This window comes from Chrysochloris asiatica, unplaced genomic scaffold, assembly GCF_000296735.1.
Source record: "Chrysochloris asiatica unplaced genomic scaffold, ChrAsi1.0 scaffold00106, whole genome shotgun sequence".
NCBI lineage: Eukaryota > Metazoa > Chordata > Mammalia > Afrosoricida > Chrysochloridae > Chrysochloris > Chrysochloris asiatica.
In genome coordinates, this window is record NW_006408624.1 from 7,777,294 (window position 1) to 7,802,356 (window position 25,063).

At 40.0% G+C, this 25,063-nt stretch overlaps 1 protein-coding gene across 1 annotated transcript in view; it reads left to right on the forward strand.

Annotated features, from left to right (window-relative positions):
* The window catches only part of LOC102830374 (microtubule-actin cross-linking factor 1-like), a 474,365-nt gene that overhangs the window by 208,516 nt on the left and 240,786 nt on the right, over positions 1–25,063 (forward strand). Inside the window, exons 3-5 of the mRNA XM_006867570.1 lie at positions 2,779–2,868; positions 7,756–7,833; positions 10,630–10,722. Of these exons, the coding sequence (XP_006867632.1) occupies positions 2,779–2,868; positions 7,756–7,833; positions 10,630–10,722 (261 nt within the window). The remainder of the gene's footprint in view (positions 1–2,778; positions 2,869–7,755; positions 7,834–10,629; positions 10,723–25,063) is intronic.

Genomic DNA, 25,063 nt, shown 5'->3' on the forward strand with positions numbered 1-25,063 from the left:
TTTCATTACAATGATTATAATCCCCTCCATGTACCATCAGTTAACAGTATTTATCTCTATTCATTTTAGTTCTTTTTTTTTTGAACACTCAGGCATATTTAATAATTTACACCACTAAAGGGCACATTCTACAAGTCTGCCTCCTGGCCACCAGCTCTCAGTCCCCTCTCTTCCCATGAATCTAGAGTCCTCAGCTGCTCCCTCTCTCCATGTCCCCATCTCTGCCACTGTCTCTGATGTTGCTGCTTCTCTGGATATGGTCTCACATTCCACTTGTGCTCTTCTCCCTTGATGGTCCAAGGGTCCTCTGTTTCTCGACTGTAAGATTAACCACTCTCTTGTTTTTGTTACAAAACTTTTTTAACAATTGTGACAGTTGGAATTAGCCATGATAACAATTACTCACTATTAAATCATAAAAATGTTATCCCCATCTCTTTTTACCAGACCCATCTAGACAAGATGAAAACTATACAGTGGGGACTGTATCTTCCCCCACACACTGTTAAACTAAACTCCCTCTTAAAAGTTTGTAAGCCAGTCACTTTGTGCATTTATCGCCCCCTCATTTGAGGTAGCCAATGTCTAAGTTGCCTGTCCCTATCTACCCTGTGTACAGAGGGAATAGCATAGATACTTGATGTGAAGATTCCTTCTCTCTCTGTTGGTATTTAGAGCTCCTACTTCCATGAGTTGGAGCTCTGGTAGCGTAGTGGTCATGAGTTGGGCTGCTAATTTCATGGTCAGCAGTTTGAAACTACCAGCTGTTCCATGGGAGAAAGATGAGGCTTTCTGCTCCCGTAAAAGTTTTGCAACCTTGGAAACCCTGTACAGGGTCTCTATGAGTCAGAGTTGACTCCACGGCACATAACAGCAACAACAACAACCTCCATGAGTATAGGTCAGATTAATCAGATTGTAATAATTTACCCCCTTTGTAAAAAAAAAAAATTTTTTTTTTTTAATCTTCCTCTAGTCGAGTTCTGATTATCAAGTCATCGAGGCTAGGTCAAATGGGTACTATCTGCAAGTTTGGGTGGTGGTGTTTGTCTGCCTCACTCTCAATTCACTCTCAACTCTAGCCCTCTTTGGCTATGTCCTTGTTCATGGGCTCAGGTGTCCCCAGGTCTCACCACACTTTGGACCAACCAGCTCTTCCTCTTCTCTCTCTAGTCTCCAGATCAATGGGAGTCTGTGGAATGTGCTTGAACTCAGCCCATTTCTTCATTGCTGCCTTTTTCATACTTCCACTCACTAGTAAACCAGTGTGGTTGTCAGCACGCTTACATGCCTGCTCATGTGTTTCCTTTGAATTTTGGTCTTAGAGGAGAGCCCCACATACTCTTAAACTAAACTCCCTCAAGAAAACAGTCACTTCATGCCTCTATCACCCCCTCATTTTAGGTAGCCAATGTCTAAGTTGCCTGTCCCTATCAACCCTGTATACAGAGGGGATAGGATTGATACTTGATGTGAAGACTCCTTCCCTCTCAGTTTTCCCAGTATATTTTGAATGCTAGAATATTTCAGTTGAAGAAAGAACTTTGAAATCATCTAAGTAGTTCCATTTTCCACTTAGATATAAAAATTCCAAAATCTCAGTGTCTGCTTGAATAAGTCTCGTGACTAGAAACCCACTACTTCTGAAAGTATCCCTTTTTATTGTTGTTTAGACAATTATTTATGTTGAAAATGAATCTTCATTGTCATTCTACTGGCCCTCTCATTCTGTTTTGTGATGATTACTCAGTGAAATTGTTGTGAGACTTGGGAATGAATCTGAAGACCTATTGCCACTTATTATAGCTATGTGACTTTCATTTTCAGAACTTTAACTTTGTTAATTTCCTCTGTGGAATGGACTTAATACATAAACTTTGTAGGGCAATTGTTTGGATTATATAAATAAAGTAAGATTGTGACTGATTATAAGCACTTGGTGATCTTGGACAACCTACTTAACCTGCCTTATGTCTTGTTTCCTCACATGCATAATATGAATAATAATATTGTTCATGACATAGATGTAAGAAAGAGATGAGATGACATTTAGCATAGTCTTGATACTAACCACATGTTTTCCCAAAGTGAGACACCCCTCACAGTAGTTTCCATTCTTAAAATTCACTTACTTAGAAATATTGAGGAAGCATTAAGCTGGAGGTATACTCTCTGAAGTACTGAGTACTTAATAGTCTAGTGTCCTTTGCAGTATTGGACCCTTGTCATGCAGTGGTAAGTGATTGGCTGCTCACCAAAAGGTCAGCAGTTTGAACTCACGAAGCCACCAGCTGCTCCGAGTGGCAGCCTAGTTCCATAAAGATTAGAGTTCTGGTAAACCTAAGTGGTAGGGACGGTTCTACTTTGTCCTAAGGGTCACTATGAATTAAAATGGACTTGCCGTCAATGGGTGTCTTGGGTGTCCAGCATTTGGAAGACTTTTTGGATCTGGACTAATTTTTCCACCATTGGCCATCTTACCACATTTTGGTACAAAATAATTACTTAGAATTTTCTTGTTGAAACTTTCTAGGATATTGTTTGATGTTGGCCACAGTATGTAATAAGTTTGGTTTTATTTAAAAAGAAAAAAAGGCGATTCTGGCAAAATGTTATCTTTCCATATATATTATACTCCATGGGAAAATCCCTGAATTTTGTTACTGTTACTTTCAGATCCAAATTGTTTTATTGGTTTTACTTAGAACCAGAGGTTCTTGTGTGGATAATAAAGTGATTCAAGATAAAATAAAATCAGCTTTCCGCTTTGATTCACAGGTCCGCAAGCACATCAATGATCTTTATGAAGATCTGCGGGATGGCCATAACCTGATCTCTCTGCTGGAGGTCCTCTCGGGCATCAAACTGGTGAGCTGCTCTCCTCTCCTAATGGTGGCCTCACAAGTGTGGACCTTTTAATGGCTTACAGATCTGTCTTGTTGAGTGCTGGGGAATGGTCATCACTTCTTGCTTGCTACTACCTCCGTAATTAAATGAGCCAGTCTCTTCCCAAAATGTATTTAAAATTTCTGCAGGAAATTCCTACATTTTGAAGATAAATCTGGTCTGAGCCTCTTGGCTTGTCAGATAATAGTTGCTTTTTTTTTTTTTTTTTTTGAGGTATTATAATAGTCTCACTTGTGGGCCTATTATATTATGCATTTGAGCCAACTATAAACAGATTCTTCTCTGTGCTCGTATTTTATCTCTAGCATCATAGCACAATTTTTATTTAGAAAAGTTCAGGGTTGACTGTTGGAAACATCTGTGGGGCAAGAAAAGCTGAAGGAGGTGCAAAGTTTGAGTAGTTTGTGAGACTCAGCCTACTTACTGCCCATGGTAAATTCTTTGTCATTGTTTGTTGTTGTTTAGAGAACAGAACTTGACACATTAGATGTTGACTTCTTAAGTAATATTTAGCTCCTTCTAGGATTAGGGTATGGCTTTCCCTTGTCTTTTGTTTTGGCTTCTCATCTTTTTTGTCTTGTCATAGAATTTATTTTTAATACAATTAACAGAAAGAAGCTTATATAAGCACAGCCAGTTCTTAGCACATGACAAATTCTAGTTCTTCTCTGGCCCTCATTTATAATCTTATATTTAATCAGAATTTTACCTTTATTATACTGGACTTTTTTTTCCAGTACCCATAAAGTTATAGGCAATTTGGGTGATATGTTTGATAAATTTGTAGCAATTTTATATTTAAAAGTTATTCTTGCTGATAACATTGCTTATAAAATAGACTAAAGCTACTCCAGTTTAGTGTCGTTTCTTAACATTTGAAAATCTACAGGTATTTGTGGAAATACTCATGAGATGGCATATTTTCAGTAAATACCATCCAGTTTTCTCTTTTCAGGGTTATTCTCATAATTTCTCCCGTAATTGGTCCATTAAAGCTGAGAGGGTGGGTGACTATAGAGAACTAAAGCTATATTTCAACATTAGTGTTTAGTGTAACCATCTGCTCTAGTCTTGATTTGATTTTGCATCATTTTGGATTTGGGAGGGTATTTTCAGCTTAATTTTTTTTTTAATTTTATGTTGCATTCATTTCCTTTTATTTTTGTGTTGTGAATTTCTTGTGATTATGTTGCGTCTTTACCTTGGCTGATGGCCAAAGGAGCCAGCAGGGCTGAAGACCCTCCGTCTGGTGAGCATGCCCTCCTGGCGTCACACAAACAGCGAGGATCAGGAGGAGGAAGATGATGATGATGTAGTAGGTTCTCCTGGAGTTGCCAGCACTCCAGCTAGCACTGCAGGGCCATCAGAGAGTCTGAGGTTCTCTAGGTCTCCAAGTAACTCACTTACCAATTGCCTTTTCCCCTTTCCACCTGGAATTGTGGGTCCCAAAGAAAGTGGTTAAAATTAATTGTGCCTCTTACCACTGTTAGTTGATTCTGAAGTGGGAATTGATATGCTTGTTTGAAAGTTGTTGGCATCAAACGAATAACAGACTTTGTTGTGACCTAGAGACCGGTAGCTTTCTGGTGGCCTTGCTGTGCTGTTTGAGTTCAGATTGCAGAATTGTGGAGGATTTAGTTTTCAGCATGATAGTTAGTTGCTCATGGCTCCACACTCCAAACTAACTGATCCTCTCTGCACCGCTCTAGCCTCCAGATTTTCATCACTCACCATGCCATTTTTTTTCAAAGCAGCGTGTTGTTTGCAAACTACTCACTGCATGGAGTTTCTGGTAGAGGACAGAATTGTAACTTGCATGTTTTAGGGTGTTTATTTTGGTGATGGTGATGGGGTACATATGAGTAAAGATTGAAGTATGTAAAAGAAACATTTCGTGCTTGTAATCCCTAAATTTTATAGTTCATAATATTTCTTCAGAAATAAGACGTAGACAACATTGCTAGACTTTGTACTCTTAAAGTTGTTTTTTCATGGCATTGATCTTTCTTTCAGTTGCCCTAGAATTTTCAGTTTCACAGGCTCTGTTATTCCCTAAGGAGCACTGTGTGGACTGCAAGTTCAGCGGCTCAGACTTACCAGCCGCTCCTTGTAAACCCTTCACAGGGTCACTATGAGTTGGAACCAACTCGATAGCGGTTAACAGCAACAACTAACTAAAAGATCAGTGGTTCAAACCCACCAGCCACTCAGTGGGAAGAAGATGAAGTTGTCTGCTCCCATAAAGATTTATCATCTCAGAAGCTAGACTGTAGATTTGCTAGAGTTGGCATCATCAACTTGATGGCAGTGGGTTTGTTTTTTTGGTGTCTCTGTGTGTGTGTGTGTGTCATTCCCTAAGTTCCTAGGTGGCACAAATGTTTGGTGCTTGATCCAGGAACCCTGGTGGTGCAGTGGTTAAAGCTTGACTACTAACTGAAAGATTGGCAATTCAAATCCACCTAGTGGCAACATGGGAGAAAAATCTGACGTTCTTCTCCTGTATAGATTCTTGTTGCTGTTAAGGGCTGTCAAGCCAATTCCAACTGATAGTGACATTATATAGGATTTCTGATGAGTGGCTGGTGGGTTTGAACCTTGCAGTTAGTAGTCCAGTGCTTATCCTACAATGTTACACCAAGACTCCCTTGTATAGATTACAGTCTAGAAAACCCTAAAGGGCAGTTCTACTTCATCATAAGTGTCAGTATGAGTTGAAATTGGCTCCATGACACCTAACAACAGGAGCACTAACCTAAAGTAGTTGAACTTATTTAGCAGTGTCATGGAAGAAAGTCCTCTTCACTTTCAGCAAGCAAAGTGAAGAGGACTTGAAACATTTACTTATGAAGATCAAAGAGCACAGCCTTCGATATGGATTACATCTCAATGTCAAGAAACCAAAAATCCTCACCACTGGACCAATAAACAACATTTTTATCAATGGAGAAAAGATTGAAGTTGTCAAGGACTTCATTCTTCTTGGATCAACTATCAACACTCGTGGAAGCAGCAGTCAAGAGATCAGACGATGTATTGCATTGGGCAAATCTGCTGCACAGGAACTTTTTAAAATATTGAAGAGCAGAGATGTCAGCTTGAGGACTAAGGTGTGCCTGACCCAGGCCATGGTGTTGTCAGTGGCCTCGTATGGATGTGAAAGCTGGACAATGAATAAGGAAGACCGTAGAAGAATTGATGCCTTTGAGTTGTGGTGTTGGAGGAGAATATTGAAAGTGCCATGGACTGCCAAAAGAACCAATAGATCTGTTTTGGAAGAAGTGCAGCCAGAGTGCTCCTTGGAGGCCAGGATGGCTAAGCTTCGTCTCTCCTACTTTGGACATATTGTCCGGAGGAAACAGTTGCTGGAGAAGGATGTCATGCTGGGTAAGGTGGAGGGTCAGAGAAAAAGAGGAAGATCCCTAACGAGATGGATTATGGCTAAGCTTCGTCTCTCCTACTTTGGACATATTGTCCGGAAGAAACAGTTGCTGGAGAAGGATGTCATGCTGGGTAAGGTGGAGGGTCAGAGAAAAAGAGGAAGATCCCTAAGGAGATGGATTGGCCAGGTGGCATCATTGATGGAAGTGTGGCAGCGGTAGTGAGGTTGGCCCAGGATCGGACATTGTTTCGTTCTGCTGTGCATGGGGTTGCTATGAGTCGGTTCCGACTCGATGGCACCTGACAACAACAACATGGAAGAAAGGCTTGGAGAGCTGCATCTACAAAGATTGCAGCCAAGAACACTCTATGGAGCATTTCTACTCACTGTGGGTCAGAACTGATTTGATGATGACACCAGGTTTTTGGTTTTGTCATTCACTAAACCATATTCACAGTTTAGTTGACATTGCTGAGATGCTATAGATTATACTAGTTTGGGAGTGTTGCTTAACAGTGTTACAGGTACCCAGAGAGATGCCTCCAGTTTTATCTCTTCACATGTTGGTGCTTTTTTGGCCAATTTGATCTCTGCAGGTACCCACAGAAGAGCTGCTTTATATTTCATTGGCCTTTAATTAGTACCAGTTTGGCAATTATAAATGAATTTGGTATAAGCTAGTAGGAGTAATAGTTTGAGTTTCTGGTTTGATTGAGGCAAAAGAAGCATGGGAAATTAAGCATAGGGAAATGTTCTAGAGGTAGTTAGTCATCCCTCACCTACTCTCAGGCAGAGCGTCTTCATTTACTTTCCATGGTTGGTAGTTGATATGGAGATGGATCATATGACACCCAGGACTAAGTGACTAGCAGGATTGGGAACAAAGAAAGTTTAACTTTCTTTGGGGTTTTATGTTCATCAAGGTTTTGTTTACTTTGTGTATTTCTTGCTGGAGTAAAGGGTACCCATTTACCTTGGAATTTGATTACTTTCTGATTTTTGCTTCCTGTTTTGGATATTTTTAATCTTTTTACTGAGCATGTGTCCACATTTGGCGTGGGCTTTGGCCATGGGTATAACACAGTTGGCTCTGTCTGTTACTGCGCAATCAGAACTTTTCATTCTTTCCTTACAATAGCATTGCATAGAGCTGTAGTCTTTGTTCCCATTAATTCCACATCCAGTATCAATTTCTACCTCCTGTGGCTACAAAAGAATTGATAGAGATGCTGCAATGCTGATTCAGTGCTAATAGTCGAAATATGCTGTGTGTTCAAGGGCTGCATTGTGCTCAACAAAGTCTGTGGGTCCTCTGAGAGCCCATAGTCTCTTAATGAGTGCTTTATGCAAGGCTTCCACACCTGGCTTCAACATGTGAAAATTTTAAAGTCCTTGAAATGAAAGAGGAAACGGGTTTGTGTGGTTACAATGATGTAGCTAAAAATGAACATTTGTTTGTTTGTTTGCAGCCCCGAGAGAAGGGCAGAATGCGTTTTCATAGGTTGCAGAATGTGCAGATTGCCCTGGACTTCCTGAAGAAGCAACAGGTAAGACCATCCTGTGCTTTCCCCCTTCTGCCAGGAACTGTTGGCATTTGGGCCCTGCTTAAGGATGTTCTCAGTGACACTGGTAAGTTCTCCATAAATGTTAAATCTGACCGACCCAGTTTTGACTCTCACTTGCTTGTAAGCAAATCACAGAGAGGAGCACAATGCTGAAGATTGAACCTTTTAGACCTATGTCACATGAGATTCAAAGTGAAGATGAAAGAGAAACTAACAAAGAAGAAAGAAGCTCCCTCCCCCAATATGCAAAATAACACATTTTCAGATATGAGGGAAGACTCCATTGAAAAGGTTAAGATTGAAAATGAGAGTGAGGAACAGTATTTAGTGTCATTAACTGTTAAGCCTCAAAGATACTTTAATATCTCTTTGTTCCATTTCTTCATCTTATAGACGAGGAAACTGAAATCTGAACAGATATAAACAGGTACAATGACCTGGCCTATGTTGTGTAAATTAGACCAAAATGGGACTTTAACCTAGATCGTACTTACAGTTCAGTGCTTCTTCCATAAGCTAGGCTGTTTTCTTCAAGCCAGTTTTCTTCTCATTGCTTCCTATTTCATGGAACCAGGCCCAGGAATTGAGGGATGGGGGATCCAGATTGGGAGAGGGGGCTGGAATTTTTCTGAGATACAAGAGAAAGGAGGAGGAAATTGTGATAAAGATAGATGTTTTATAGTGGAGAGGAAGATGGATAAGGAAGTAAGGGATTTATCTTCTTAGAGTGAGCTGCATAGAAAATATTTGGCATTGCCAGTGTTGCCAAGCCACAGTAAGGGTTAAGATGAAGTTAAATGGTATGCATTTATATTGGAGTCAGTGTGATTTTGACACTCTTAACGATTCCTATTAAGTTGGGAAATTCTTTTTGTTTGTACGCCATAGAAATTTACTTCGTCTAATATAACACTTGGAGTACTGGTATGGAGCTACTGATTAATGCTCTGGACTGCGAAATCAGTTTGAACCGCAAGGTTGGCAGTTCAGTCTACCAGTTGCTCCTCGGAAACCCTATACAAGGTCACTATGGGTTGGAACTGACTCAACTACAACAACAATATAACACTTATTATTACAGTGTTAGTATGCCTCTGTTTACTCCAATGTACTGTGGGCTATTTGAAGACAGGGAACTTGTTCTTACTTAACACACACATTTCAGTATAGTTGAAGAGATAAAAAGAGGGCAGCTCAAAGATAGCGCACCACAATTAAGGCAAACGTCTTTCCTGGTTTTAACATTAAAAGTCCTTTGTACAGGGAAACTCCTCAGTTCCCACCTCAAGGTGGAGGGGAGGGCCTGTGTGTCTGTGCTCATTATGTTGTTGTTAGTAGTAAAGGTATGGTACAGTGGGAGGCATTGTTGTAGAATTGCTTCTGACTTACAGCAACTTTGTTTAGGGTTGCTGAGGAGTGGCTGGTGAGTTTGAACCACCAACCTTGCAGTTCAAACTGACCTTGAGGTTCAGTGCATTATCCTGCAGCACCATACCAGGACTCCAAATGGGAGGGATAGGCATGTAGATATCTGCATCAAAGGAGGGAAAATGGAGGTGGGAGCAAACCAAGGATTGGTGGGGGATTTGTATTTGATACCAGGGAATTACTGCCAGTTGTTGTGAAATCAGTTCCAAATCATGGTTACCATTTGTGTTGTCAAAGTAGAACTGTACTTTATAGGGTTTTCAATGGATGGTTTTTCAGCCTTCCTTCCAAAGCCTCTCTGAGCAGACTACCTTTCAGTTAGTAGCTGAGTGCGTTAATTATTTGCAGTACCCAGGGACTCAAAGGTCAGTGAGAGAGAGAGGCATCTCTCTTTTAACAGTCTCCCTCCCCACCAAAAAAAGTCAGGGCTCTGTTGACATTGACTTAATAAAAATGCATCTCAAATTGCCATATGCTTATAGAGTTGTCTTGCTGGTGGAAATTCAAAATAGCACAGCCACTATGTAAAACAGTTTGGCAGTTTCTTATGAAGTTAAACTTGTGTAGGGGCTTCAAAAGTTCATGGAAAAATTCTATTATCTTTTAATGCTGTTTTTTTTCACTTACTTTTTGAAGCCCCCTGACAACCACACTCCAAGGAATGTACATTAGGGAAATGAAAACTTATGCTCACATAGATATTATTTATAATTGCTGCAAACTGGAACTAACCCAGGTGTGTTTCATTAGGTGAATGGATACTATACAGTGCATCCATACAATGAAGTACTGCTGAGCAATAAAAAGGAGCAAACTGCTTAGATGGACCTCAGGGCATTATGCTGAGTTAAAAAGTCAATGTCAAAACTGTGCAAACTGATTCCATTTATATGACATTCTGGAAAAGGCTAAACTAGGAACTGGGAACAGATGGCTGGTTACCGAGAGTCAGTGGTGGCAACCGTTTATTACAAAGGGGCAATATGTGGGAGTTTTTGAAGTAATGTGGCTGGTGGCTGTGTGCTGTGGAATCGGTTCCAAACCCTGAACAGGGTTTCTGAGGCTGTGAATTTTTACGGGAGCAGAATGCCTCATCTTTCTCTCGCAGAACAGCTGGTAGTTTCGAACTGCTGACCTTGCAGTTCGCAGCCTGATTTGTAACCACTACGCTACCAACTCTTCTATTAGGCAGACTGTGGTGATAGTTACACAAATCTCTACATGTATTAAAACACATAGAACTGTGCACCAAAAAAGTCTGATTTTACTCTATGTATAATGCAGATTTGTAAAATGCAAAACAAAACAAAAACTGCAGGGTCCTGAGATCTACTTCTGCTTCTCTTTTAGGTGAAACTAGTGAATATTCGTAATGATGACATCACTGATGGCAACCCCAAGCTGACCCTGGGCCTGATCTGGACCATTATTTTGCACTTCCAGGTAGGGTCTATGAAATTTGGGTTTCTTCCTATTGTTTGGGAGAGATGAAAGTCATAATCCTGCTTTGATGTAGACTTTTCTTCACCTCTAATGATGTCAGCTTGAGGACTAAGGTGCACCTGACCCAAGCCATGGTGTTTTCAGTAACCTCATATGCATACAAAAGCTTGACAGTGAATAAGGAAGACCGTAGAAGAATTGATGCTTTTAAGCTATGGTGTTGGAGGAGAATATTGAAAGTGCCATCGGCTGCCAAAAGAAACAATAGATCCATTTTGGAAGAAGTGCAGCTAGAGTGCTCCTTGGAGGCCAAGATGGCCAAACTTCGTCTCTCATACTTTGGACATATTGTCAGGAGGGACCAGTCGCTGGAGAAGGATATCATGTTTGGTAAGGTGGAGGGTCACAGAAAAAGAGGAAGACCCCCAACGAGATGGATTGGCCAAGTGGCAGCATCGATGGAATCAAGCATGGCAACAGTAGAGAGGTTGGCCCAGGATCGACAGTGTTTTGTTCTGCTGTGCATAAGGTTGCTATGGGTCAGTACCAACTCAATGGCACCTAACAACAACTATGATTTTAAAACAAGCCTGGTTAATTGTAGTGATGGGTTTGTATATATGCTTGTAAGGACAACTTTGTGGCATCCAGCACACCAAGGGCAGTGATATCTTGGGGAAGACTGTTCACATGGTCACATAGCCTTCCTGTTGCTCCCCACTTCCTTTTCAAATCCTGTTCCAAGTCTAGATTACATATACCCCATTGCTGCACACTAGGCTGATGGATTATTGTTGTTAAGTGGCATCAAGTTGGCACCTACTCACAGTGATCCCATGTACAACACAGCAAAACACTGCTCGATCCTGTGCCAACCTACAGTTGGTGCTACGCTTGAGCTCATTGATGCTGCCACTGTGTCAGTCCATCCCCTTGGAGGTCTTCCTCTTTTTCTCCCACCCTCCACTGTGAAACATGATATTACCCTTCTCTAGGGACTGATCTGGCTCTCCTGATTTCCAAGGAACATTCTGGCTGTACTTCTTCCAATACATATTTGTTTGTTCTTTTTGCAGTCCTTAGTACTTTTAATATTCTCCTTTAACACCACAACTCAAATGCATCAATTCTTCTGTGGTCTTTCTCTGTCCAACTTGCACATGCATATGAGGTAATTAACAATACAATAGCTTGGATCAGGTGCTCCTTAGTCTTCAAACTGACATCTTTGCTCTTGAGCACTTTCAAGAGGTCTTGTGCAGCAGATTTGCCTAGTCAATTTGTCGTTTGATTTCTTGGCTGCTGCTTCTGTGAGTGTTGATGGTGGATCCAAGCAAATTGGATTTTCTTTGTTCACTTCTTTGTTGTTGTTAGGTGCCCTCAAGTCCTTTCTGAACTGCTGACTTTGTAGTTAGCAATCCAGTGCTTGTGGTACAGTGTCACTAGGGCTCCTAATGGATTTGATTTTGTTGTTGCTAAGTGCCATTGAGTAGGTTCTGACTCATAACGACTCTGTGTAGGGTATCTGAGGAGTAACTGGTGGGTTTGAACTGTTGACTTTGCTGTGAGCAGTCCCGTGCTTACCCTAGGTTGTTGTTATTAAGTGCTTTTAAGTTGGTTCTGACTCCTCGTGACTGTGTATAGGGTTTCCAAGGAGTGGCTGGTGTGTTTCAATTGCCAGTCTTATGGTTAGCAGTCCAGTGTTTATTCTACAACGCTATGCCAGGACTCAAAGAGCATTTTTCACCCCAAGCAGGTAGCAAAAGAGACTTGATTTCTGGGATTGTAGTTACTGTGTTGTCTTAATTAGGGAGACACCGCCACCTACTGGTAGAACACAGAACAGTCTTACTCAGCTGCATTAGAATTTCAAAGAACCTAACAAAGCTCCTGGATAGAGTTGTTCCCAGTGGTTCTAGTTGGGCCAATGTGGGGAACCTGGAACATGGGAAAGTGTGTAGGTGGTATGTATTTTTGTGGAATCACAGGCATGCTTTGGGTATAGGGATAACCAGGAACAGGAACTAGAACAAATAGACACTCTTTTGTTGAACTTTCATGGATATGTTGATTTAACCTTTGGAACCCTTGTGAACATAGGAGGTCTTTAGAGGAATATTCACTCATTCATTCATTGCCACAGCCCTACTCTCACTGTGTACTGTGGATGCCCAATGTTGGTTTCATAGGCATGAGATAAGAGGAATCTGTCTACCATGTCTCTCCTGTCCATGGCTGCAACTCAGTCTCTTAAAGAAAGCAGACTCGGGGGTTGACAGATTGAAAATTGTGCTATGGAAAAGAGATGGGGACAACAGAACTTTTCCTTTGGAAACAGTCTCATCAAGAAAAACGTTTTTTCTCTCTGTCTAAAAATGTGTATAGTGAACTACCATGTAGTAATCACTCTACTCAGCAATTATTACTTCATGGACAATTTTATTTCATCTATATCCTGATCTTCTACTCTAGCCTCTCTTCCCAACAGACTTTTGAAGTAAATTCCAGATTTCATGTAATTTCCTCTATAAATATGTATCTTTCAGTGTGTTTCTCTGAAAGATATGGTAAGCAAACCATATTATTATCACACATGAAAGTTAGTTTCTTTAAGATCACTAAATATCTGGTCATTGTTCAGATTTCCTGTAATTACTACCTCATTAAAAACAGCAGCAATGACAACAAAACAGTTTATTTGAGTCCGTTCAAACAAGGTTCACATATTGCATTAAATTTTCCTCTTCTTTTCTCCCCACTCTTTTGTTATCTTTTGTCTTAAAAGATTTATAAAGATTCTGATGGCGTCTCTGAGTATCTTCTAACAATGTCCTTTTTGTCTGTTGCTTAGATCTAGACATTTTTTCAAGGATGGCATGTAACGTTTGGTAGTCTCTCTTTTTGTGATGTTAAAGACTGATTCATGGGTTCAGGGATTATCAGTCTTATCCGTCCATTTTAGGTTCCCTATGAGCTCTTCACCTAATAGTTTTGGCAGTTATTGATGATCATTGCTAGTTCTGCTATTTAATTGGGGGTTGCAAAATGGTGATATTGAATTCTGTAATTCTTTCTTCATTATCTAGCAGGAATATTTTTATAGAGAAGAACTTTACTTCATCAAAAACCCTGAGGTAGCTTCTACAGCAATGGAAAGATAAATATTCCCCTCTTTCCCTTTGTTTAGTAGTTTTTAGAATTATTAGTTGGTTCCCTAAGATCCTTCAAAGATGATGAGTGAGAATTTCTTTTTCTTGCCAGCTAGCTGCCTACCTTCTTTTCTTTCAGTATCACTGTGACTCATTGGATTTTTAATAGACTTCATGTGTTTTAAGCAAATATACTATTGTTCTTTTTCAGATAGCCCCATCTTTGGCCAGTAAGGGCCACTTAAAGTTGAATCTTGAGTCCTTTGTCATGATCTCATGTCTTTGATGATTTCCCTTATTTCTTGTGTGATGCATTGTTCTTAACTTCTTCTCATAAATATTCTGTCCCATTTGTCCAAGAAACCACAATCTTAGTGCTACTGGGCTGGTCATTTTTCCCACTGCACTACCCATGGCCAGAGCTAGGCAGTACTTGTGTTCTTCTCTTAAAAACAAGTCCTGGATTTAAACTAATAGTTCTAATTCAAATTTATGACTTGGTAAGTGCCATCAAGTCAGTTCCGACTAATAGTGACTCTGTATAGGGTTTCCAGAGGGTGACTGGTCAGCAGTCCAATACTTATGCCACGCTAGGAACCCAAATTTATGATTGTGTTGTTGTTGTTTAGTGCCATCAAGTCAGTTCTGACTCATAGCAACCCTGTAAAGGGTTTCTGAGGAGCAGGTGCTGGTAAGTTTGAACCACCGACTTTGAGGGCGAGTGCTTATCCTAAACACTCCATAAACCCAAGTTTATGATTGTTGTTAAGTGCTGACAAATCTGTTCTGACCCATAGTGACCCTGTGTAAGGTTTCTGAGAAGCAGCTGGTGAGCATGAACTATTGACTTTGCAGTTCAAACCGACTTTGCAGTCTAGCGCATTAACCCGCAGCACCACACCAGGACTCTGTATTTATGATTGTTGTTGTTGTTATGTACCGTGGAGTTGGTTCCGACTCATAACGACCCTGTACAGGGTTTCTGAGGCTGTAAATCTTTACAGGAGCAGAAAGCCTCATCTTTCTCCCTTGGAACAGCTGGTAGTTTCAAACTGCTGACCTTGCGGATCACAACCCGATTCGTAACCACTACATTACCAGAGCTCCAATATTTATGATTACAGAGTGTTACAGTCTTTGTTTTTATCTTTGTATCGTTTTTTCCCCCCTTATGCTGAAAATCTTGAATCTGACAATTGTTGTTGAGTGCTGCTGAATCAGTTCCAACTCATAGCGACCCTGTATATGGATTCCAAGGAGCAGCTGGTGGTTTTGAACCATCAACCTTATGGTTAGCAGTCCATATAACAGCAACATAATTATGTATTCCCTTTTACACACAAGCACAAACATCAAGTCATATGTGTTATATGTAGTATATAGTTCAAAATAACAATATAAATATTATTAACAATGTGATTTCTCTAAAATTTAGAATTCTCTGAAGTTCTTTCTGTCCTTAGTGGACACATCTCCTAAGGGTACACAAATTATTATATTTTAAAGTCATTGAAATAATTTTTCTGTGACGTTAAATCAGCAATGCATTATATAATTAGGTACATTTTTAAAATTTGTTTTCAGTTTTTAAGCATTGTGTGTGTGAATTTTATGCTACATAGGGATTTACTTTGTTCCAAAATGAAGTTGAAAAAGTGAATACAAGGTGTATTCAGAGAAGCTACCTTTTGTCCTTGTTCTCTCCATCCTGTTTCTTCCCTTTTCCTATAGCTAATGACTGTAACACCCCTTTTTGGTTAGTTTTCAACTATTTATCTTAGTAAAAAACAATTTTTTAAAATTATCATTCCATAAAATTTACCCATTTTAAAACCAATACAGTGAATTTTACCATGATTCCTTTTTAGAACATTTTTACTTCTTTGATTTGGTTGAAATTGTTCACTACAGATCAGTGAGAAAGCAGAAATAAGCTTGTGCTTACTTGCTTTTTTGGGGAGTTCTTTCCCAGATACAACTAATTCCTTTTCTATTTCTGAAGTGTTTGACTATATTAGTGAAGTGTTTGGGAATATGAAGAAAAGTCTCTCACTTGGCAAAGCTTTTGTTTAGCTAATAAAGGATATATGAAGGAGCTGCAGAAAGTTTGTGGAAAATGGAATTAAAAGATAAAATAATTTTCCACAAACTTTTTGAAGCCCCCTCCTATGGGGTCTCTGTCCTCCTTGTCTTGCCTCAGGGTGTGGTATAGCTCTTGCTGGTTATCTGCCATTGTGGTTTTCTAGTCTTTTACTGTTGAGAATTGATAACTATTCTCACCAAGAACATATGCTGTGGAAAGCAAAGAAAACTGCAGAGAACTATCAAATATTAGAGGAATTGCAATCTAGTTATCATAGCTGGTTTCCATTATAATCATAGCTGATGAAGTTGAACAGTGATCTAAATAAGTATAGGTAATTATCTCCAGGGAGTATTCATGGGAGGAGAGGCTCGTTCCAGATTAAACCTGATGTAATGCTGTGGGTTAATGCACTGGACTTTAAGGTTGGTTCGAATTGCAAGGTTGGTGGTTCAAATTCACCAGCCACTCCTTGGAAACCCTGTAAAGCGACTCAGTGGCATTTAACAGCAACTACTACTGATGAGACTGCTAGTTTTGGTTACTTGTTTTGTGATTTCTGAAATATTTTGACACATACATAAAAACCATGTTCTGAACAAGAGCTAAATTGTTGTGGTGGTTTTTAGTTAAGAAAATTTTCAGTACTAAAAAATGTACAGCAAATTTTAAAGCAGATCCTGTGTGTGTACTCCCATTCAAGATTAAACAGATGTAATATTTTGTTATATTTACTCAGGGTTTTCTGTCTCCCTCTCTCTGTCTCTTTAAATAAAAGATTTCAGATAGTTAACCTTTCATCTTCCTCTGCCTTCCCCCAAGAAAACAGGAATACATCCGGAAGTTGCTTTGTACATTTACAACATAAGAGAGATGGTCATAAAAGTGTGCTACTTTTAATGTTTTTATATTTGACACAAATGATACATTGTATATATCCCCCCTTTTTTTCCCACTTAACTTTGTTTTCAAGGCTTATCTGAGTTGATAAAGGGTGACCAGGTTAAAAGTGGACACACTTTAACTGGTTTATATGGACTATAATCAGAGTGGTACCCCTGTAGTTGTATAATCTAAATAATAATTTATAGTATATTATTTCTTCACTCATTGAATTAATAAGTTATTCATTGCTGCAGGGCACATCTATACATTTGCTTGCTTGCACATAGGAATGAAGGTGTCTTTGGACAGATACTTGGAATGGAATTGTTGAGTTTTATGCTTTTATTCAACTTTTTTGTATTTTGCCAAATTGCTTTCAAAAGTGATTGACTTAGAGTATTGTGTTAGAAAACATTTAATACTATTTGACATAGTACATGTTTACTTCTTTATTTGCTATCTGGCTCCCTGTACTCAGGTGTAAGCCAAACAATGGCAAGACTTTTGTCTCTCTTGTTCTCTTCTATATCATCAGTACAAGGAACGTTGCCTAGCATAGAATACAACACCTGTTGCACTGAATCAATTCTGACTCACAGCAGCCCTATAGGACAGAGTAGAGCTACCCTATAGGGGTTTCAAGGCTGTCATCTTTATGGAAGCAGACTGCTACATCTTTTTCCCATGTAGTGACTGGTGGGTTCAAACCACCAGTCTTTTATTGCACAGCTAGTTGCTTTAACCACTATGCCATCAGAGCTCCTGGTATAGAATAAGTACTCAATAAATATTTGCTAAAGGAATGAATTACTTAATGAATTTGATCTTTTCAAAACTGTGGGTTAGGTAGATTAGATAAACCAGCTGTGATGTTTGTTTTCCTTGTGCTCCTTGTTCACATGAGGAAACTGATACACAGAAACCAACTGACTTCTTTGGGTCATTTATCCTGATAGTAGTAATAGGATTTTTCAGACCTTGTTTTTGTTTTGTTTTTTTTACTTCTTATTGTGAATTGAGTGAAGGTTTGTAGAGAAGATCATCAGCTTTACATTCAACAAATCATACACTTTGTTTGATTTCAGTGATTACAATCTTATTCATGTAACAACAGTTATCCCGCTTCTTCCATGGGGTTTTTATTTCTATTCCACCCTCCTTCCCATTCTTTCTCAACTTTGTCCTTAGGTAAATGCTGCCCTTTTGATTTTGAATGATTGGCCATCCATGGGGAGCATATCATAGTAGCATTGTTGTCCGTGTTATATATCTATTTACTGCTTGGCTGAAATTGGGCCACAGGGTGAGTTCCATTCCAGACCTGAAGGGTGGTCAAGGGTCAAAGCCTTGGGTTCCTCTAGTCTCTTTCTGATCAGTAAGCCTGTTTTTGTTTTTGTTTTTAATTACAAACAATTTATTAGTTTTAAATGATAATTTATCAGTTTTGAAATCCCAGGGTAGTACCCGTGGACCCTGGTGGTATCTTCTCCTAGCCTCTACATTAGTAAATACCCTTTTTACAATCCCAGGAGTACCCAGTATAATACAGACGCTTTGAAAGTTCTAACAGCTCCAGAGTATAGTGTGAAACCATGTAGAATCTTTTTAGCAAATGCCCCATTTATAATTCAAGGCTTCCTTACAGTTAGTTTTATAAAACTTCTTACTACAGAAGTGAACTTGGTGCCCCTGCTATCCAGTTATGTAAAATCCTCGTAAGTTAGTAACTACTACCTCTAGAGAGATGGTACAGTCCTTTTTATAATTTTGCATTTTGTTCCACATTGTCTCCCACTCTATCTGGGACCTTCTAGTGTGATCCCTTTGAGAGCAGTTGATAGTGGTAGCTGGGCATCATCTAGTTCTTCTGGTCTCAGAATCATGGTAACTGATGGTCACATGTTCCATTGGTCCACTAGACTAGTTGATTCCAAGCATCTTAAACTTTTCATCACTCTTCTTTCTTCCACACATGGAGAGATTAACAATTGTACCTTAGATGACTGCTCATGAGCTTTTAAGATTCCAGTTGCTACTCACCAAAGTAGAATGTAGCACATTGTCTCTGTGGACTATGTTATATAATTAACCATGGTGTCCCCTGAGACTATGATCTTTGAGCCTCCAGGCCCAGCAACTAATTGCTTTAGATGTTTGATAAAAACTAAGAAGTTTTCATCATTGCCTCCGCATACACTCTACCACACTCAAAGGTATGTTTGCAGCAAAGGTAAATATGCCTACATAAATATCCTGTTTCAAATCCTCATATATTGTGCAAGTACTCTCATTCTCCCTTGAATACCCTTTCAGACTAGATATTTGTCCCTGTATCTGCCCACAGAACACTGTTCCAGGATTGCATATAGAACAGTGTTTACATCAATCCCCTTTAACCCTTGTAAACCTCCCTATGTCTTCATTTGTCTTCACCATTCTTCTACCAACATCCCTTTTCTTTTACATTGGCTTCCCTGTCACCCAAGTTAATATATGTCTACCTTCTTACCAGTGAATTACTCTCCCTTCCCTCCGACCCCTGGTAACCATCATCGTATGTTTCTTTTATCAGGAAAACCTTTTCTTGAGTTTTTACAATAGTGGTCTCATAAAGTATTTGTCCTTTTAAGATTGACTAATTTCAGTCAGGCTAATGTCCTCCAGGTTTATCCAGGTTATGAGGTGCTTCACCGATTCGTTGCTATTCTTCCATGTTGCATAGTATTCCCATGTGTATATGTACCAACGTTTATTTATCCACTCTTCCATTGACAGGCTTTTAGACTGTCTCCAATTTGCCTACCCTTATTTTAAGGTATATGGTAGGGCTTCAGAAAGTTCATGGGATACCCACAAATACATAAAGGTTTGACAGAAGATCCTGGTGTGGTGCTGTGGGTTACTGTGCTGGACTGCAAAGTTTTTCAAACTGCAAGGTGGGCGGTTCGAGCTTGCCAACTGCTCTTTGGATGCCCTATACAGGGTCACTATGGGTCAGAACCAACTCATGTAACAACAACATTTGTATATGGGTATTTACCTTTGCTGCAAACATATCCAAGAATGTGGTGGCATACAGGGATGGCAAAAATATGAAAAATTTGTAGACATTACCAAACATATTGAGGGAATGATTTGCTGGGCTTGGGACTCAAGACCATAGTCACGGAGGACATCATCGTCAGTTGACATAGTCCACAAAGACAATGTTCTACATGCCACTTCGGTGAGCAGCAACCGGGATCTTTAAAACCCATAAGTAACCATCTAAGTGGCTCTCCCATGTCCGGAGACAATAAAAATTGAAAATGCTTGTAAACAATTAGTTCAGTGGATTAATGTACGTGTGAACATCAGTCTCCATGACTCTGAGACCAGAAGAACTAGATAGTGCCCTACTAGCACTACCAAGTGTTCTGACAGGGATCACATTAGAAGGTTCTGGATAGAGTAGAAGAAAATGTGGAACAAAACTCAAAAGCATTAAAAAGACTAGGTTTTCTGGTCAGATAGATACTGGTGAAAAATCGAGACTATGGCCCTTGGTTACCCTTCAGGTCTGATATCGAATTCCCGTGGCTCAATTTTTAGCCAAGCAACAGATAATAGGGGGAACAACAACACTAGTGAGATATGCACACCATAGAATGGTCACCCATTTAAGATTAAAAGGGGGCAGCCTTTATCTAAGGACAAAATTCTGAAGGATGGGGAAAGAAGGAGGACTGAGAACAGGAACCACAGAGAGGAAGTGGGATAGGTGATGTTACATCAGGGGGATTGCAACCATTGAGATGCAGGAAGCATATGATTTGTGGAGTGTAAAAGTTCCTTCATATGGCAGGATTTACAACTTAAAAAAAAAGTCTAAAATTTTTTTATAGATTATAACAGAGTTGGTTTTCCAACTCTCAACACTAGTACCACACTGGTATATAACAAATTAGTTAAATTTATGGATGAACATAGTGATGGAAAGTTTTAGGAGTTTAACAGAAGTTCACATTCTGGCTCTGCCATTTACTAGCTGAATTACTTTGAACAGATTATCACTTTCTCAGAGGTTTCTTCATTTAAAAAAATTTTTTTTCAAGGTGTTCAGATAAAGGTGTGAAACAGATTTAGGGTTTATATTTTTGTGTAATCTTTGGCACGTAGTGCTTTATGTATAGATGAAGCATCATTTATGTTTGTAAAATGAATGAATGAACTCAGTTTGGAATTTTAATTGTTTCTGTGAAGAGCCTATGGACAGTGAACAGTTAACTAGAAAAAGCCAAAGGAGAAGGTGTGAAGGGTTATTGTTGTTAACTGTCATCCAGTCGATTCTGACCCATAGCTACCCTGTATAGGGTTTCCAAGGAGCAGCTGGTGAGCTCGAACCACTGACCTTGCAGTTCAGAGGACTTTACAGTCTTGACACATTAATTAGTCCACAGCACCACAGCAGGACTCCTGTTAGGTAGACCTTAAAAGACTGTCTTCCCAGAAAACAGCAGATGTGTTAAGACCCCGGGCTAGATGAGAAAGCAGTCCAGAGGAAAGTCATTGTGACCAGTTGTTGTTGTCGTTGTTGGGTGCCATCAAGTTGTTATCGACTCATAGCGACCCTATGCACAACAGAACAAAATACTACCTGGTCCTGGGCCAACCTCACAATTGTTGCCACGCTTGAGCCCATTGATGCTGCCACTTTGCCAGTCCATCCGCTGGGGGGTCTTCCTCTTTTTCTCTGACCCTCCACATTACCAAACATAGCCTTCTTCAGCCACTGTGGCCAGAGTTAACTGTAAAATAGTGGAAGCGGCCCCTAAGAAGGAAGAGCAAGCACTCAAAACTTTGGGCCGTGGAACAAATGTACTTTTCTTAGAGCCTAGAACATGTGTATCAGTGCCCTTGGTGGGTGGATGTCTTAACTTTTTAGTTCTGGATTTCTGTAGTAAATAGGAACAAAAGGGATTCACCCTAGCACTTTATAGACATGATCTCATTAGCCCTCTCTTCAATTCCTTTAAATAAATGCTAGTATCCATAAATTAAGTTACTTAACTAACAAGTTAGCAGAAGTGAGATTTAAACCTAGGTCTACCTCTTTAAACTCTCTGCTCCTTTCCTAGACCAGATTTCCTCAGGAGCAGAAGGAAATGAAGGCGTGGTTTTTCTGATGGACGCTGAAGTTTAAAACACCATAGCTTCTCAAAGAAACCCCCACCGCAGTATATAGTCAGATTAAGCAGCTGTCACTCTTGCCCTTGAATTGATTAATTTCAGGAATTTGGTTTGCTTATATTTCATGAATAAATACAATGGGCCAAGGCCATCCCTTACTATGTACAATTTTTAAATTCCATGGTTCCAGTTCTTTTTGTTGGCTCAGTGAGAGCACGGTGCCTACCTTGAGAACTTCATGTTGTAGTGTCAGATTTTTTGCTTTTTAAATGATTTGCTGTAGTCTTACTGAGTTTATGCCCCGTCCCATCTCCTCTTCCTGTTTTTACTGTGGCTTATAACTAGATGGTGCTACAGTTTTGCAGTCAGGAGAGAAACACATGCTGCATGCAGTTGGGAGGCAGGTGAGCATTAGGGTAGGTCCCAGAATGGCTTGTGTAGGAGCTGTTAGTTTGGAACTTCTTATTACTTTCCATTTAAAACAAGAAGGTTTTTGTTTGCTTTTAATTGGTTATATATGTGTATGTTTATGTTGGTTGGTTAAGGAGCTCTGGTAGCGTAGTGGTTACGAATCGGGCTGCGAGCCTTAAGGTCAGCGGTTCGAAACTACCAGCCGCTCCGCGGGAGAAAGATGAGGCTTTCTACTCCCGTAAAGATTTACACCCTCGGAAACCCTGTACAGGGTCGCTATGGGTCGGAACCGACTCGACGGCACTTAACAACAACAACAACAACATATTGGTTGGTTGGCTATGTGCCATGAAGTCAGTTCCAACTCATAGCAGTCTTGTAGGATTTCCAACGCTGTAAATCTTTATGAGAGCAGAAAGCTTCATCTTTTTACTGGGGAACAGCTGGTAGTTTCAAACTGCCGACTTTGACGTTAAGCAGCCTAACATACATATATTTATAAACAAACCATTTACCATTTCAACCAATTTACTTTCCTTTTGTGGAGGGGTGGAGGGAATTTTTTGGTCTTTAGAAAAGTGGGTAGGACTGTGTTGGAAGGCTACTTATCTACCTGTTGCATGGTCTTTTGGTCCAGAATAAACAGCTACGACAGGGAAGAAACACATAACGTGTTTCCTTCACTTCCATGCCGAGAGGTTGGTGTTATCTCATCTATCAAATACGACCTACACTCAACTGGGGAACAGGGACCCCACTGGTATCACAGGTTGATTTTTGAATCCACGTTTTAAAACTGTGGTTCAGACTTCTTGTCCTACTGTAATTTAAAATAAACATGTTGGCATCATTTTGGCAGCTTTCTCATACTTCCCAATGACAGGTAGCTGTCTCTGTGTGAACCCTCAGTCTAGTTTCCAGTTTGTAGCAGTGGGAGATCTTTCTGTTGAAGCCAACTGAGGATGAATTTACAACATTACTGTAGTCGGGAAACAGCGTACCATAGTGACTAAATGTCTTATAGTTAAGCAGAAGTTCTTGTTCTGACTTTGCCATGTACAAGGAGGCTTCAATAAGTTCAAGGAAAAACTCCATGATTTTTTCGTTCCATTTTCTACAAGTTTTTTGCCCAAGCTGTGTTACCTTGGGCAAATTAATCAGCTTTATTAAACTGAGAAGCTTCTTCATCTATAAAATGTAAAATAACAAGTTTTTACCTCGTTTGGTTACTATGAAAATTAAATGTAATAACAAATGTGAGTAGCTTAGCACAGTGCTTCGTTCATAAAATGTGCCAAAAATTGCTAATATCACCAGCAGTAGAGCAATAATTGCTATTCAGCATTTGTGTCAAATATTCATGGAAGACCCTGCTTCTCTGATGTATTTGGAAGTGGTGTTTTGGGTTTTGTTTTAAAGTCAGATCTCCATATACTATACTCACTAATTTCTTGTTTTTTCTTTGTGTCATTCGCCAGCAAAATTAAGAGTTTTTTTGCGGGGGGAGGTGGGATAGGTGGGAAGGGAAAAGAAGGGCAATACATATGAGTACAACAGGAGGTTCGGTTTTTAAAACCTGTGTTCCTGTTTTTAACTGTGAAGTGTAGAATGTGGTCTTCTTTTCCAGCTACAATTACTTAAAATAATTTGATTATATTCTGATCTCAGAAAAAATTGAGAACATGAATATCTTGGCTTGATATGTTTTTTGGATATCTTCCTGTAACATTTGAACATCTCTTTTATTTTATAGTTGGGGCTATAAGAATGTAGCTTCCCAGCTCTGTTTCCTCTTGGCCCTTCCCTTCCCTTACTGGTACTAGCCTGGCTTCTTCTGTCTTTGATATTGTTCTCCTCCTCCTTCCTTTACGTTACCTCTTCCTATGGCTTCTCTTCTTTTCCCCTCCCTTTCCCATTTACTCTTACATGCCCCCCCTCCACTCTCCCTGATTCCTCCCCTGTGTTGGTTTTTAGCTCCCTTTTGCTTTCTGTTTGTGTTACTGAGGGCAGTGCTCCAATTACCTCATATTTGGAGAGAGGAAGCTCTAGCCAATCCGGTTTCTGTCTGCTTTTAGGTCAAGTGATTTCTGAACTGCAGTGAGATGCTTTGAATTTGTCTTGTTGCAGCTCCGAGCCTGTAAGATGGCTGTCTGAATCGGTAGGCAGCAGCAGCAGCAGCAGCAGCAGCAGCAGCGGAAAAGACAGAGGCGGGAGGGAGGGAGAAAGAATTGGAGGGATTGCCGCCGGCATAGTGCATGTTTTTAAATGTGCACCTAATCCGATGAAACCAAGGTTGCAATTTCTCTGGGATTCTAGGGCTGATTTAGCTGCGTTTTAGCTGAGGTTAAGAGAGCAAAGACATGGGAAATTCACTAGGCTGTGTTAAGGAGCCGAAAGAGTCAATAGCTATTCCTGAGAAGGCTCCCATATCTCCAAAGAAAAGGGTTCGGTTCAAAAGGAAGTGGAGGGGGAAGAAAACCCCTACTCCAGAGGCATCTCATGAGGAAGAACCCATGGAAGGAACTGGAGCCATTGAAGAGACTGAAATACTAACGAAGTTCACAGTGAGTCTCGGAAAGGAGGAAGAAGTGGGAGGGGTAGAGCATCTCCCCCAAGACATTTTACTGCCTGGGTACTCTGCCCC